Source organism: Cetorhinus maximus, chromosome 16, assembly GCF_964194155.1.
Source record: "Cetorhinus maximus chromosome 16, sCetMax3.hap1.1, whole genome shotgun sequence".
In the NCBI taxonomy this organism is placed as follows: domain Eukaryota; kingdom Metazoa; phylum Chordata; class Chondrichthyes; order Lamniformes; family Cetorhinidae; genus Cetorhinus; species Cetorhinus maximus.
The window spans coordinates 32,180,683-32,198,186 of record NC_135894.1 but is presented as its reverse complement, the minus strand read 5'-3'; the positions used below and the strand labels follow the sequence as shown (position 1 = coordinate 32,198,186).

Genomic DNA, 17,504 nt, shown 5'->3' with positions numbered 1-17,504 from the left:
CAATGGGCAGGCGGGTAGGACATGTTTGTCTAAACCTCATCCACAGGCGGGTTAAGAGGACTCAGTGGGGCCACGAGTGTACTCTGCCAAATATTGATTTTTCAAAGCTACTGATACTTGCCTGTGTAATTTGCAATACTTCAAAACGCATACCAGCTGCTTGGTCTGGACTCACAACCTTCAGGTCAGCACTCTGCATTGAGGAATCTTTTTTGGGCCTGAAGGTTGCAGGAAGCCTTCCCTTAGCCTGGAAAATGGGAGCTGAACTCTCCACTGGAGGCACCTCCTCTGAGAAGGAAGGGGAGGCTAGAAGGGGGAGGAGGTTAGGAGTGCACATTCAGCCTCCTGGGGAGCCACCTTTGGGAGGTCAGGCACAAGGAGTGCAGGGTCAAGAGCTAGTCCGAGGTGGAAGGGGCCGTAGAAGACGCCATTATCCTGCTGCCAGGGTATACAGGCAGCGAAGCAGCTACCTCAATATGTCTGAGGTGCAGTGCCGAAGGAGGCTCCATTTCTCAAGGGAGACAGTCAACGATATCTGTCAGATGATTGGGCCTGAGATTTCCACAAAGTGTGTGGGTGGACACCCCATGCCAGTGGCTCTAAGGGTCACAGCTGCCCTCAACTTCTATGCCTCTGGCTCCTTCCAGGGGTCGGTGGGCGATCTTTGCGGTGTCTCCCAATCAGCTGTCCACACTTGTGTCAAGCAGGTTACAGATGCTTTGTTCAGGCGTGCATTGACCTTCATCCACTACCGTTGGGACCAGGCAAGCCAGACACAGCAAGCCAGAGGCTCTGTGGCCATTGCTGGCTTCCCCTACGTCCAGGGTGCAATAGACTGCACACATGTGGCCATCAAGGCGCCAGCAGGTGAGCCCGGTGCCTTTGTCAACAGGAAGGGCTTCCGCTCCATGAACGTGCAGATAGTGTGTGATCACAGGATGCTGATTCTACAAGTCTGTGCAAGATACCCAGGCAGCTCCCAGGACACCTACATCCTCAGACACTCCCAGGTGCTGGGGCTCTTCAGTGCTCCAGCCTGGCTGGATGGATGGCTGCTGGGTGACAAGGGCTATTCCCTCAGAAGGTGGCTCATGTCGTCTCTCCGCTATCTAAGAACAGAAGCTGAACAGCGGCACAATAGGAGCCATGCCTCCACAAGGGCTGTGGTGGAGAGAGCCATTGGTCTTCTCAAGATGTGCTTCCGATGCCTGGACCGCTCAGGGGGCGCACTCCAGTACCCCCCAGTTCATGTGTCGCTGATAGTGGTTGCATGCTGCGCTCTGCACAATCTGGCGCTGGAAAGGGGGGACGATGAAAAAGTCGACGCAGTGGCTGTGGATGCACATGATGAGTCCAACAGTGAGCCCGAGGATGAGCACGCACAGGGAAATGCTGAGGGGGTAGACACTGACCCAGGCATGCCCAGGAGGTTTTAATCCAATGAACCTTCAGCTAGCACGCCACATATGGACCTCCAGGACAAGCTTGGGCTGTAGACTCCATACTTAATACCTAAATGCAAAATCTGCCTGGTTTGGAACATTAACTAAGCTCCTTGTTAATAAAGCTGAATGTCCCACAAAACACTCATTACATTTTTGGCAGAAGAAAAGAGGCAACCTCAGCCATGGTGACATGTCTGAATTTAATATTACAACCAAAGAAACTGAATGAAACAAAATGACAAAGGTGTAAAAAATCACACCAACTCATAAAGGCCTCACTGCGGGCCAACACAAAAGCACCAGTGATAAACCCGTGGCGTGCCTAAGGTGCCTTATGTTTACGTTTTCCAGTGCTACGTCTTGGTACTGACCCCTCGCTGGGAAAGACATCGTTAGCCTCAATGACCTTGGCAGTCGTCCTCTGGCCCGTGGCCCGTGCTGGCCCCGCCTGGGTGGGAGCTACCAGTTCCCTCAGCTGGCATCTCCCCAGTCGTCGCAGCCTCACCTGATGTAACGATCACTGGCAGAGGGGTGGAGAAGCTGCCTCCCTCATCCGGAGCGCCCTGAGAGGAGCCCACAGAGACGACAGGCAGCTGCTGAGGCGACGTGAGGTCGCTTTGGACCTCCCTGCTCACCATGGATGAATGAGCACCGAGCCTGGAAACTTGGTGCCCAGACCATCTTCCACGCTGGTAATGACCAGCTGAGGTCAATGCCGATGTGAGGGCTTGCTGCTCTGAGCGCATCCCCAGGAAGTCCTGCTGGGTTTCCTGGAGGAGCCTCTCCACGAGAGCCGCCACTCTCTCCATGGAGGACGCATGGCGCTCGGCCATGAGGCTCATTGTTTTGACGATAGTACATGTTGACTCCTCCACCATGGACACCAAGCCAAGCATAGCCTCATGTATCTCCACTAGATGCTCCCGCACACCCGGCCGCACTTCCTGCGCTTGGATAACTCCACGGGCACCGACTGAGCATGCGCCTGGTCCAACTGCAGTCCTCCGACTGCTGGCGCCATGGGCGCTTTCTGTCTCTGCCAGCTCCTCCAGCGACTGTGAAGTGCCCTCACCACTGTGCTCTGGGACACTAGCCGATGTTCTAATTCCCACCAAGGTGCTAGTACCTGCGCTGGTGCCTGCCTGGCAGAGATGGTGTAATGCTGGTGAGACATCAGGACCCTCAGGTGTGACAGGGGGCATCTGCTGCTCCTCCTCCCAGCCCTGCTCCTCTGATGCTGAAAGGAAGAACAACATTGGATCAGTTAACATGGAGCCAATGTCAATGTGCATCCCTATCCTCCGGATCATTATGTGATGATCCTTCCATAAGCAGTGGTCAAGCCATGTTGCAAACTTCAATCACTAAACATTCAGCGCAGTGCTGATGGGAGAACAATGGTGACCTCACTGCTGGGCTTACATACCTGCCCATGGCACCCCAGCCTCACCAACACCAGTGGACCTGGGCACATGGCCAATGATTCAAATCTGGGGCCTCCTGCTTGAAGCGGCTCAGAATCGCCAACTGTGCCAGGCCACCGCCAGTCCTCACACGTTCGGCGACATTATGTGCATTCTTTTCCTGAAAAGGAGAGAAGAGCATTGATTAGTGCTACTTGTACCTGGACTGTCTTCGCGGACGGCCCACCCCAACCAGAGTGGGACATTGCAGGGCTCCAGTGTCTCCTCACCCCACTGCTGCTGAACACTTACACAAAGATGCTAGGCCTGCCCCCCACCACCCCGCCCCCTTGGCCAAATGCTGCCTACATCACATTAGGCACCACACGGTCTAACCTTCCATAGCAAGGAGGTGCAAGCACGTGAAGCGCATAGGAGAGCAGATCGATCATTGCTGACGGCACATTGAAGTTCCCCTCCCAGCATGTCATCACCCTGACTTGGACATGTCCTGGAGTTCCAGCACTGCGCCCAGGTGCAGCTCCTCCAGGTTGTCCCCAAAACAGTAATGTGGGTCTCAGTGTACCACATGCTGCGGAGGCAGAACCCATTTCCTCACCAGCCTCTCAGGGTGACCTCGGCATGGGAAATACCTGTTGGCCCACCCAGCGAAGGGTGATTCAATGCAGTCACTACACTCAGATTTGGGAGGGCAGGGACACCGGGGTGGAAAGCCTACCTGCTGGGTTAAGTGACCAATGCCAACATGGTACTCACCCTTCCTGAGTGCAACAGATTGTTGAAGCGCTTGCGACACTGGATCCAGGTGCACCGCACCACGTCGGGGGAGCTCACCACCTCCGCCACCTCCTCCCAGGCACGTTTGGTCATGTGTGGGGCCTCCTCCTCCTGTCCTTGGGTACCAGGACCTCTTGCCGTGCTGACACCTCCTCGAGAAGGGCAGCAAGGCAATCATCCGACAAACGCGGGGCACAGTGCCCCCCTACCTTACCCTCCTGCCTGCTCACCAGCAGTGCTCTGAGGAGCCCTTCCACAGGCCATTATTCCTAATGTGATGTAGGCAGCATTTGAAAGGCTGCAGCGACTTTTTAAACCAGGCTGCTGGATCGCTATTGGACCCGGCGGTCATTGCAGTCCTGACGCCGCCTGCCCACTCCCGATGTCCTCGGCATCTGCGATTCACGCTGGACGGGCCTTAATTGGCCCACTCGCATAAATGGCAGCTCGGACCTGATTGTGGGCGGTGATCAGGTCCACACCCGCTCCCACTCCGCGCACCCCCCCCCCCCCCCCCCCCCCCCGGCCAGACAGAAAATTCTGCCCCAGGAAATACAAGTCAAGAAGAATAAACCAGATTTAAATCATGTACAGAAAAGAAAACAAAGAGTGAGAAAGAAAGATGGGATGACCAGAAAGAAATAACGAGACAAACAGAAAATATAAAAAATAATTACCTTTGTTAAATTGCCAACACTAATTGAGTTTTGAAGGACTCCATACTGGTAAAATTTAATTTTCAGTGCGAGAAAGGCTCATTGGCAGGAAATATGGCTTATCATGCTGTTGAAGATACATTTGCACCTAAATGCACCAGCCTTAACTGTTTCTGCCATATTTAGTGGGGAATTAGAGTAAGTGCTACAGTTTCATGCATTTACATGGATTTCAATAACAGCCTGTCTGTGAATTATTGGTTTGGTGAGAGAGCAGTGTAAATTGGACTACAATTTCCAGATTTTCACATTTAACAATGCGTATGTGTACTCCAGAAGCTGCTGTCTGATTTATGCCTTAACTTTGATGAGTGTTGTTAGCCTCAACATCATTCTCAATGCAAAATCCAAGCCCTTTTTCTAATCTGGAAAATATAGCATTTTGCAAATTATTGATTTTGAAATATTGATGATTAGTTAGTAGCTGCATTAGCTCTGTGGCATTGTGAACATAGTTCTGTATTTTTGGTGGCAAGGCAGTTTGTAATGAGCATCAATCTGGGGAAAATATTGATCCTAACATTGGTTATAAGTGCAAAGTAGCAAATGTATCTAATACCTAATGGACAAATGAACAAAAGCTTGTTGGAAGTAGATCACTTCCAGTGCAGCAACTGGGCAGCATCCAAGAAGGTTCTCGTGATCAAACTTCTGAAATTAACAAGAATCATCCAGGCAGACCGCTGCCAAAGATTCATCAACCAGGAGGAGAATTTTTCCTATGGCGGGCGGGCTGGGCGGGAGCAGGCAGGGGTGGGTGCGAAGCCAATCGTTGCCCGCGATTGGCTGCGCGCCGCCATTTTACACGGGCGGGCCAATTAAGGCCAGCCCAGTGTAATGTGCGGCCGGTAGCACTCAGCGTAACACGCGGCCGGTGGCGCTTAGCACTCCCTGTGGACGGAGGGTGGAGGGAGAGTCGGGGCCTGCACTCTTTCACGCATGCGTGCAAAAGAGCGCGGCATTCTCCCTGAGGCACGAAGCTGCCTCAGGGAGATTGAATGGATTATAAAAGTTTTTAATAAGTAAAGTAAAAATTTATTTAAACATGTCGCCTCATGTGACAGTGTCACATGAGTTGGGACATGTTTTTGAAGTTTGGAAAATGTATTTAATTGTTTCATAAAACCCTCAGGAAACCTCATCCAACGCAAAGGCTGCTTAACCTTAAGGTTGGACAGCAGCGTTCTTAACAAGTTTAATTACTTTTTTAATGGCCTTAATAGGCCATTGACAGTTCGTCGGGCACGCAGGCACCTGTGGCGCATGCCCACCAAGCGAAATATCAAGATGACGTTGGGACACATGCACAACGTCATTGCGCGTCATTTCACGCGTCAGCGTGTCAGGTCGGCCCCCACACGCAAACAGCAAAATTCTGCCCCAGGAGTAGTAGAGAAAGAACTCTGTCAAGGGCTACTCAAATCAGAATTGCAGTAATTATCATCTTCTTCTTGAGTTCTATGCCTAGTGGCAGGTCTGACCCACAGCACCACAACCTCCATCATGGGTAGGGTAAGGAATTAGGTTCTAAATCCACCCCAACTGGAACGGGGATAAAACCTCATGCTGTTGGCACCAATCTGATTCATAACAGCCGGCCATCCAACTGAGCCAACCGGCCAAAAGGAGTTGCTGTGGCTGCATGCACATTTACTTGCATGTTGTAGTCTGGAGCTTTGAATGGCTGACCAGGAATTTCCCCCGCTTTTACTGCCTGCCTTTGGCATATGTTGGATACTCAACCTCTTTGGCCACATTATGAATGTACATTCCTTGGCCATCAAGTCGGCGGGGACGGGGCCGTAAAATGCGGCGAGCCATTATAAATCCCATTGACGACAGTGGGAACGTAAAATCCTGCTGTCGTAAAATTTTTGCCCATAGACTTCGATTTTGAATCCGGAGCTTCTGGCTCAGAGGCAGGAATGCGACCCACTGTGTCACAAGACCTCCTTGAAGTAATTATATCAGGGGAATACTTTGCTGATGGAAAACCTTTATTTTCCTAAGCCTCCCAAATAGCACAAAATCTTTGGAGGTCTTGTAAATTTTATGAGGAAAAGGAATTACAAAGAGATTTCAGTGCTGAAGAGGTGTATAAACAGTATCTGGGAGTAATCGAGGTCTGGAGGAGTAATGGTCACATTTGGATAAAAAACCAATAAATTTATTGATACAGAAAAAATGCACAAATTGATATCGCTAGATAAAGGATGCTCCTGATGAAAGATTAACAAGAAAGAGGGTCAACCAGAGGTAACAAAGAAATGGGGGCACGTGTGAATCACATGAGCTTGTTGATATGATCTGCTGAAAGGTCGGTGCAAAAATAAGTAGCTTTGTATAAAAGATATATAAAAAATTGTTTTTTTAAAAGAATTGTTTATTTTTGCAAACTAACAGATATATACGAATGTATGAATTAGGAGCAGGGGTAGGCCACTTGGCCCCTCGAGCTTGCTCCGCCATTCAATAAGATCATGTCTGATCTGAATGCAACCTCTCAACTCCACATTCCTGCCTACCCCGATAACCTTTCACCTCCTTGTTAATCAAAAATCTATCTAGCTCTGCCTTAAAAATATTCAGATTCAGCTTCCACCGACTTTTGAGGAAGAGAGTTCCAAAGACTCTCAACCCTCTGAGCGAAAAAATTTCTCCTCATCTTTGTCTTAAATGAGTGACCCCAATTTTAGATTCTCCCACAAGAGGAAGTATCCTCTCCACATCCACCCTTTCAAGACCCCTCAGGATCTTAAAGGTTTCAATTAAGTCGCCTCTTACTCTTCTAAATTCCAGTAGATACAAGCCTAACCTGTTCAGCCTTTCCTCATTAGACAGCCTGCCCATTCCTGGTGTTAGTCTAGCAAACCTCTGAACTGCTTCTAACGCATTTACATCTTTCTTTAAATAAGGAGATGTACACGGTACTCTAGATGTGGTCTCACCAGTGGCCTGTATAACTGAAGCATAACCTCCCTATTTTTGTAATCAATTCCCCTCACAATAAATGACGACATTGCATTAGCTTTCCTAATTACCTACTGTACCTGCGTACTAACCTTTTGTGATTCATGCACTAGGACGCCCAGATCCCTCTGAATCTCAGAGCACTGCAGTCTTTCGCCATTTAGATGATAAGCTTCCTTTTTATTCTTCCTGCCAAAATGAATGATTTCACATTTGCCCACATAATATTCCATTTGCCAGAACTTTGCCCACTCACTTAACCAATGTAGGATAGCAGTCACTTCTCACAAATAAGCATCATTTTTTTTTTGTCAGATGTTAGCAACAGACTAAGGTACCTAATGCCAACTCATGAAATAAGGACAGGCACATGCAACCTCAAAAGTTCAGACAACACAGTACAAAGGGGAATGATCTCTCAGTGTCAATATTCTACTTCAGGTAAATTATTTTGTAACTTATTTGTGAATCTACCATATTGTTGACCAGAGAACATAAAAGTACTGCTGTTCGCCACACTGTTCACACCGGTCCTGGTCATTCCTTCAATTTTTTCTTTATTCTATTTTGACTTTCAAAATATTATCTTGTGTTGGTGGAAAATGGAATCCTCCAAGGCAACTATGGAAACAAACTACTAAAATAAACTTTGATGTGCACGTATGCAATGTTCCAAGGAATAAGAGAAAGAAAAAAGTCGAAAATATATACAAACCTTCTATAGAGTTGTTCATAGTAAGTCAGAAGGTACAGTATTTTAAAGACAGGAACATCATATCATGTTATCACAACCATTTATTTATTGAAGACCAGTGCTGGGATTTCACCATGTTCATTCAAATTCATGCCCATTTTCTGTTATCAGCCTCTAACCTCTCAATCCTGGTATCTACTTTCCCCGATTCCAACCGCCACACAACCTTCCTGATCTCCTTTCAGGGCCCTCTACCGGTGTCACAATGATATTCACACCCTCTTCTCCAATGAATACCTTGGGTATTTCTGATCTGGCCATGCTGAATTAGGATTACAGATGTAAATTGACTATGTGTGCCATTTTGTATGTTTTTCTGATTTTCGTTTACACTGGGAAACCTTGAAAATAAACTTCTGTGTCTGTTTGTTTATCAGATGCTTGGAACAGACTCCTTAATCCAACCTCTACTGAGGAAACAGAGGCCAAGACAACTTGTCCAATGAGATTTAATGTTCAGCTGCCACAGGCAATGACTCCTCAGTGTCAACATTCCACAAGTAATAGACTAGAACTAATTTATTAGATTATTGGTGGCAGTTGATATTTTGGGACATTGGTCACAGAAAAATCACAAAGGGCAGAATTTTTTGCTCGTCGAGCAGGCGCGCGCCCGACTCAAACGACTTTAAAATGACACGTGATGATGTCGGGTGCGCGTCCCGGGAGATGAAGTTATACAAAATCAAAATTAAAATTTTTAAAATGTTACAAAGTATGTCCCCTCGTGTGACTCTGTCATATGAGCGGGGACATGTTATTAATGAAAAGTTAAAATTTTTATTTTATTTTTAATTGCCATTGGAAACTTCATCCTGCCCGTGGATGAGGTTTCCTAAGAACTGCAAAGGCCGCTTGGCCTTTTCATCTGCCCGCCAACCATAAGGTTGGACGGGCAGTGACAAATACATTTAATTGGTACTTTAATGACCTTAATAGGCCTGTTAATTGTCGATGGGCGCGCTGCCGACTCCAGCGCCCATCCGCCGACTGAAATATCGCGCGAGTGCACAATGACGTTGGGACGCTCACCCAACGTCATCATGCGTCATTTTACACTCGTTTGGGACGGGCGCACCCCACCCAACGAGGTAAAAATTCTGGCCTTTGTATTTGTTTCTGACATTGTTCTTTACTTTCTAATTCTTTCTGCATTTTTCTCATTATCACTGTTATTTGTTCCCCATTTTTCTTTTCTTTCTCATTTTCTATTCACCTCTCACATACATTTCTGTTTTTGTTGTGCACTTCTCTCTTTATCTTCAACTTTCATAATTATTCTTTTACATTTTAGCCTACATTTTAACCCAGTCCATTTGACACAAGTCGGTGGTAAAATTGAAGGTTGGACAATTTGCACAGCATTCCTAATGCTCACTATTAGTTTCACAAGCAGGCACGGCTTAATTTAAATGTAAATGTCACAGCCCACTGATGCATCAATGCCATAGATGATATTTATTCTAAGTTGCAGGAACCCTCACTATGCTAAACCCATCAGTAAAGCTGAGAGAGGCACTGAAGCTAAAAGTAGAGTGACTGAATTGCAACTCATTACATCTTCCGTGCCTGCTGGCATCAGGCGTGTTCGGTGGCGTGACCGGACAATAGGACGAGAAGGCTAAAAATCAGTTTCACAACATTGTGAAATCAGTTTGCAATCGTTCACTCAACCTGTCGATGGCGGGTGGCATTCCCCGCCATCAGGTGTCGGGAACCTCATTGTAATACATCAGCATATCATTATAAGGCCAGCCCCGGACTCAATGTCCCCCCCGCCACTGAACTGTCCGCCCACGTCGGCAAGAAAAGACGCTGGTGCAGAACATGTCTTGACAAGTGTGACATGCAGAAGTTGGGACTTACCGCCAGGGCCTTGCTCACATTACAGGTATCTGAGGAACAGAAGATGCTGGAACCCAACAGCAACAGCATACTGGAAGAATGTCTATGGGATGCTGACGGATCCTCATGGACATAGCTCTGCTGCGAAGCAGCTCACGGAAGTTGGAAAGTCACAACGAAAGATGGGAGAGGAAGGTCTAGGATTGACTGGGAGAAGAAGAGGTGTCGAGAGGGGGTGAGGTTGGGGGGGGAAATAGAAACATAGAAACATAGAAAATAGGAGCAGTGGTAGGCCATTCGGCCCTTCGAGCCTGCTCCACCATTCATTATGTTCATGGCTGATCATCCAACTCAATAGCCTGCTCCTGCTTTCTCCCCATATCCTTTGATCCCTTTCGCCCCAAGAATGTAGGTGTTGGTGGGTGAGGTTGAGAGGAGGGAATGAAGGTGTCAGGGGGGAGGTTGTGGGGGTAGGGAGTATCGGGGGAAGAGGGTGTAACGGAGGAGAAGATGGGGAGGTAGGTGTAAGGGGGTGAAAGTCGCAAGGGAAGGAGTTTGGAGGGGGGAAGGAGTTAGGAGAGTGAAGGGAATCCAGGGGGAAGAAGGAGTGAGGAGAGGGGAAGGAGTCCAGGGGGAGGAAAGAGTGCGGAGAGGGGAGGGTGTAAGTGTGGAAGAAGAAGCAAGGGTGGAGGAAGGAGTCGGGAAGGGGGAAGGAGTAAAGCTGGAGGAAGAAGTAAGGCTTGAGGAAGAGGTAAGACTGGATGTAGTAGTCGAGAGGGGGAAGGACTAAGATTGTGGAAGGGTGTCTGAGAGAGACAGGAAGGGGTTGGGACTAAGCAGGGTGGAGCCCAGGGGTGTGTTGAAAGTTTTGAAGCAGAATAAAGCAGATGTACAGCAATTTGTGAGCCAGAAACTTCTACAAACAAATCCAGCTTGATGAATAGCAGTTTCCAATGGTCTGTGTATTTGCAGGTGAGTTTCCCTTTAAATAGCATTTCCAAACAGCTGCAGCATTGCAAGATGCTACCACTTTTTTAAAGTTAAAATGGTATTGTCCTCAATGATCTTGATTTTAAATAAAGTAAAGAGGCTTCCATGAGCTTCTGGGGCCCTTGCGAAGAACTCCATCAAAATGACAACTTGCGCTTCAGGAGAATAAATGGGACAATTAGTGCAACCTCTGGAATCTTGGAATGCTGCCACCTAGTTCTCATCCAGCAGAGGCAGTTACAGTTGGCCCTCATATTTCTATATCTGCATCTCTATCTATCTCTATCTTTCTCTCTATATATTCTTACCCCTCCATGCAACTGCTCCCCACATTCTTGTCTACTCCACCGCATCCCCAAGCCTGGGTTCTTTCTTATATGCCACTTCCACTGGTCTTCTCCAGAAGCAGAAGGAGTACCAACTCTTCAGTATAGTCCTTCAGGATCGTTACAACAGACTAAGTTGCAAAAAGTGAATGAACTTAAACAACAGTAATTTAACCCATGATGCTTTTATTTTCTTAAATTGCAGCTAACCCCCTTCTACAAAGAGCTGATGAGCAAGATCTGTCGTCTCAGAAGACAAATAACTGTTGTTCCTTGCACAAACCGCTTTCCATTCCTGTAGACGTCTTGAAAGACATTGGATCAAGTTAGTGCCAAACTCTTGCAAATTCATATTTTAGAGAAAGATAAGATTTTAATTAAGATGTTAGCAAATGACTTTAAAAAGTGTTCTTTTGAATTTTAAATAAATACTGATCTGGCAGGAGGCAACTTGAAAGCGAAAGTAAGCTTTGAGTAGACAATTAGTATGGAAGTAGGAAGATTGAAAAAGGCTAAATGAGAAATGACTGTAAAAAAATAAGAATGTAATAAGCAAATAAAAAATCGGCATAAGAGTCTCTAAACTAAATTGTATTTGGATTGTTACAGCACAAAAGGAGGTCATATCAGTAATACTTAGCATACTTAGATGTAAAACTTTCAGCAGAAATAAGGAAACATAGAGGAGCAATGACAGTATTAATCACTGTAGTGTTGTCCAATATGTTAGCCACTAGATATGCCTAATTGGGAAGCAAGTGTGGATAAATACATTTCTAAGAGAAAATAATTAAAAGTAATTGATACTGCCATTGGGCATATGATCTCAATGCCCAAATTCATACAATTTAGTTTTTTTGTGTGTTTGTTGCTAAAAAGATAAAATGAAATGCAGGGTGCCCAAGTGATTTCGATTGTTTTAACTGTTTTGCTTCCTTGGTTACTAAATGATCATAACTTTACGTTAAGTAAATACAAAACAGGTGAAGCACATTTATTTACCTGTGTTTTGTGGATGAATGTAAGGCACTTTTCACTAAAATGAGCATATGTGGCATAGTGCATGGCTACACCTTTGGTTATTCTATTTGATATCACTAAATTAAGATAGTGTCATAGAACCAAATTGTAGGAATCTAAATAAAGAAGCGGTCCAAACAATTCCTTTGAATTAAGCTAAGGAGTTGGTCACACAACTGGGAGTATATGAGACACCATCAAACAGTGGAACTTGATTAAGTTTGTAGACAAACTATAGAGACATTTATTGACAATAGTTATAATTGTATAGATTGTAAATTCTAAAAATAAACTATGGTAGAAATTAACCTTGGGCAGAATTTTTAGGTTGGCGTGTGTGCGCGACCGGCGGGCTCAGGATCAGCCAGGATCACAGACCGCTGACCACAATTGGTCCTCGACCGTGATTTCATGCTGACTGGCCAATTAACGGCCAGCTAGCGTGAAGCTTGCGCAGAGAGGCTCAGCGCTGCTGCGGTGGGGGCGAGAAGATGGTGGGTGCTGACGTCAATGCGGGCGTGGGCCAGTGCTGACAGAAAGCTGCCTGAAAGCAGAGAGCTGCCTCGGGGAGCTGAAGACCTGGAAAATCAGAAATAAAGTTTTGAAAAGTTGAAAAAAAGTGTCCAAGCATCCCAATCAGGGGATTTTTATTTTAATTTTATCTCATCATGGAAACCTCATCCCGCGCTTGGGTGAGGTTTCATGAAAAATGTAAAGGCCACCTGGCCGATTTGCCGTCCGCCAACCATAAGTTTGGATGGGCAACGTAAGGACAATTGCGCTGTTAATGATCTTAATTGGTGTCTTAATTGCCAGCAGACGCCCTTCCAACTTTTGCGAGCACCCGCCAGCCGAAATATCGTGCAGGCATGGGATGACGCCGGGACGCTCACCCAACAATTTCACACTGGATAGGGTAGGGCACGAGCCCGTTCAATCAGCATTAAATTCTGCCCCTTGTGTTGAGAAAGGAGCCTGTTTGGCCATGTGTTTACAACTGATGTGGTTCTAGGGATGAAATGAATCAAGTGGGCAATCTAAAAGTTGGGAACGTTTGGGAAGCAATGAACACAATATAATTGTGTTTCGTGTATAACTAGGAAAGGAGGAAAAAAACATTTGAGTGCAAGGACTGGGAAAGCAAGTTATGCTGAAAGAGATCATGCCAGATTAAATAGAAAGAAAAGTTGTCAAACAACATCAATGGAATATAGTTAAAAGGACTACAAATCAAATATATTCCAAAATGGAAAAAGGGAGTATGTCATAGACTGAGATTCCTTAGATAAATGAAGTAATTGGATTGAATTCAAAAATTTTAAAAATAGCACTTCCAGAACAGATAAAAGTGAACACCAGCATAAAATAAGTGAAAGGCTGCAAAAATAAAATTTGAATGGTTAAGAGGGAAGATGTGGGTAAGTTGACAAAAAAAAAAGAGGTGACATATAAAAGGTTTTTTATAGATGAGAATAAAAATGTTAAGAGATTAAGGAGACAAGCTTACAGTAAAATGCATGAGAATAACAGAGATATTTAAAAAATAATTTGCCTTAGTTTTCACAGAGGAGATGAATATTGGGATTGTAGAACCACCAATGTTATTCAAAGAAAAATGATACAAAAATGAGTACTTAAAATTAAAGTAGACAAATCAAAGGATACTGATTGCTTATATAGAAAGATTCTGAGGAGGGATAAGAGAAGAAATATTGAAGGCTGTAACTGTAATTTCCACAGGGATCAATGCTGGGACCTCAACTGTTTACAAATTATATAAATGACTTGGATGAAGGGATGGATAGGATGGCTTCCAAATTTGCTGATGACATAGAGATAGGTAGGAAAGTAAGTTGTGAAGAGGACAAAAGGAGGCTAAAAAAGATATAGGGCAGGATTTTTCAGTCAATGTGCGGGGGCGGGCCCAATACGCCGATGCGTAAAATGACGCATGATGACGTCGTGATGTTTCGTTCAGCGGGTGAGCGCCGGAGTTGGGTGCGCACCTGACGATACATAAATGGCTTATTAAAGCCATTAAGGAAGTGATTAAGGTAATTGTTAATGCTGCCTGTCCAACCTTAAGATTGGCCGGCAGGCGAAAAGGTCAAGCGGCTTTTACGTTTTTTAGGAAACCTCATCCATGAGCGGGATGAGGTTTCCTACAGCTTTAATTAATTAAATTTAAAAATTCTCCTAAATATAAAAACATATCCTATCTCATGTGACATGTTTAAATAAATTTTTTCACCATTTATTTAATTATTTCAATATTGACTCAATCTCCCTGAGGTAGCTTTGTGCCAGCGCCAGCCCTGACTCTCCCTCCTCCCCCTTCGACTCGCACAGGTAGTGCTGAGCGCTACGGCTCACGTCTTACGCTAGTTGGGCCTTAATTGGCCCGCCCGTGTAAAATGGCGGCGCAGAGCCGATTGCGGGCAGCGACCGGCTCAGCAACCGCCCCTGCCCACTCCCGCCGAGCCCACCCGCCACCTGAAAAATTCAGGCCATAGATAGGTTAAGTGAGTGGGCAAAGGTCTGGCAAATGGAATATAATGTGGGAAAATGTGAAGCTGTCCATTTTGGCAGAAAGAATAAAAGAGAAACAGATTATCTAAATGGTGAGAGATTGCAGGGCTCTGAGATGCAAAGAAGTCTTCGGAGTCTTAGTGCATGAGTCGCATAAGGCTAGTATGCAGGTACAGCAAGTAATTAGGAAAGCTAATAGAATTGCGATGGGAATTGAATACAAAAGTGGGGAGGTTGTGCTTCAGTTGTAAAGAGCACTAGAGAGACCACATCTGGAGCTGTGTACAGTGTTGGTCACCTTATTTAAGGAAGGATATAAATGCGTTGGAAGCAGTTCAGAGAATGTTTGCCACATTAATACCTGGAACGGGCGGGTTCTCTTATGATGAGAGGCCGGACAGGTTAGGCTTGTATCTGGAGTTTAGAAGAGTAAGAGACGACTTGATGGAAACATATAAGATCCTGAGGGGTCTTGACAGATGGATGTGGAGAGGATGTTTTCTCTCGTGGGAGAATCTAGAACTAAGAGTCACTGTTTAAAAATAAGGGGTCGCCCATTCAAAACGGATATGAGGCGAAATTTTTTCTCTGAGGGTCATGAGTCTTTGGAACTCTCTTCCTGAAAAGGCGGTGGAAGCAGAATCTTTGAATATTTTTAAGGCAGACCTGGATAGATTTTTGGTAAGCAAGGGGGTGATAGATTATCGGAAGAAGGCAGGATGCAGATTTGAGGTTACTGTCAGATCAGCCATGCTCTTATTAAATGGCAGAGCAGGCTCAAGGGGCTGAATGACATACTCCTGCTTCTTGTTCGTATGTCCAAAATTCTATGGAAAAGAATATTGTGCCAGAGGAATGTAATTGTAACAGAGGAATGTAATACAGAGTAATTGTAATTGTCCACTTAAAAACATAGGAGTAAACTATAGGTCATTTATTTCTACTTCAGTTGTTGGTAAATCATTAATTTGTATAATATATGATGAAATGACTAAGCATTTGGATTAACATGAATTAATCAAGACCATTCAGCTAAATATAAGGCAGGTCATGCCTGATTAACCTCAGAATTCTTTGAAGAACTGATAGAGAGGATAGACAAAGATAAAGTGATTGTTTTTAAAAATTGATAACATAAGAATCATATGGCAAAGATAAAGCCAAATAGAGAGCTGGTCAGAGGGCTGAGCACAAAAGGTAGAAGTAAAATTAAATTTATTAGACTGCAATAATATCAGGTGGAATCTTCTGTGCTGAATTCTAAGTCCGGTGGTGGGCGGGAAAGTCAGCATGATTCCCGTTGGGCGGCGGGAAGGCTGAGCACACGCAATCCTCTGCTGTTCAGCTCATTAATTACACATTAGCAAGGAACTCGGCGAATCTCGTGGCAGGAAGTTGCTCGTGCTGCTGTTACCTCATGGTCGAAGGTCCTAGCGCTATATTTAGACCGAACCCATGCAGGCCAGGAGCTCCGGGTTACTCCTCCAGAGTCCTTGCGGCCATAGCTCATACTGGGGAAGCTGGCAGATGTGAGCAAACACATCCTGCGACGTATTAAGACACCTCCAGCATTACCTTTAGCTCATCTCTAGGTAAGAACACCACCTGCAATACACCTTTGGTCGGGCTATTGCTTGCCCTTGCAGTGGCCCCTGTTCACAAGCATCTTGACCTTCTTGAGGCCCAACTGCCTCTTGCTACTCAGACCCTTGCTTCTCCTGGCTTTGTGCCAACCTGCAATGGGCCCTCCTTCTCCACAACTAGATGAGGGCCATTGCCAAGGCAGGGTTGCTCAAAATCTGCATCATCAGTGCCTCAGTGGATATGCGAACAAATTGAAGCGATACATTAAGTGAGCGTGTTGTTTATATGTTTCCCTCCGTCTCAAAGCCAACAGGCAAGTGCTAAGTCCTTCACCTGGCTTCCGTCTAGACATCACGTCCCTACCCCACCCCTTCCAGGTAAAGGAAATCCTGAAGGACTAGAGATGGGTGTTCCTCCTGTTCATATATGAATGCATATGGAGACATTGCTCTTTGACGAGGCTGATGAGAGCAATGTGCAAGGAGCCTCAGGCAGACACTTTTCTGCAAGCCTCCACTACCCTTGAAACTCTATAGAGAGCCCATTAACTTGGCAACATTGAAAAACTAACTACATGACCCCTTGTCAGCCAAGACCATTCACCTAGGAGGATGAAGGTTTTGGAGTTGCAAGTTTGCTGCTCTTGACCAGCCGTGCCCCTTGGAGACATGCATATCCCTCACTCCCTTCATCCCTGCCTCTGCTTGCAGCCGATGGCAAATGGCACAGAATGGATCCAACACTTTGCTGGGATCTCAGTTATGAGACTCATGAGTCAGGAACAAACCTGCTGCAAAACGGGCTTCGCCATAGAGAGGTGAACACAGATGAGCATCTTTGACATCCAGTTGCCTCATGATTATTAGGGTCTCTTTTAGTCGGCCACTTGTGCTGAACTTGAACTCCACCCACCTGAAAGGACCCTCCACCAACTTTGAGGGATCTCACTGACTGACTAACTGCGTGGACAAGGTCAATTTGAAAAAATGTTGAGTGTCACTTTTCAAACTCGCTCCACCATCTTCTACCATCCCCCATCAACCCACCAACTTCCCCCTGTCGCCACCGAGCACCCAATATCATCATTTCTCTCCCCTACATCACCCTTGAACCTCCCCCCATTT

General features: G+C 45.8%; 1 protein-coding gene across 1 annotated transcript in view; it reads left to right on the top strand.

Annotated features, from left to right (window-relative positions):
• spag17 (sperm associated antigen 17) overlaps nt 1–17,504 on the top strand; it is a 342,330-nt gene that overhangs the window by 278,610 nt on the left and 46,216 nt on the right. Inside the window, exons 50-51 of the mRNA XM_078559611.1 lie at nt 8,464–8,586; nt 11,453–11,572. Coding sequence (XP_078415737.1) covers nt 8,464–8,586; nt 11,453–11,572 — 243 coding nt within the window. The remainder of the gene's footprint in view (nt 1–8,463; nt 8,587–11,452; nt 11,573–17,504) is intronic.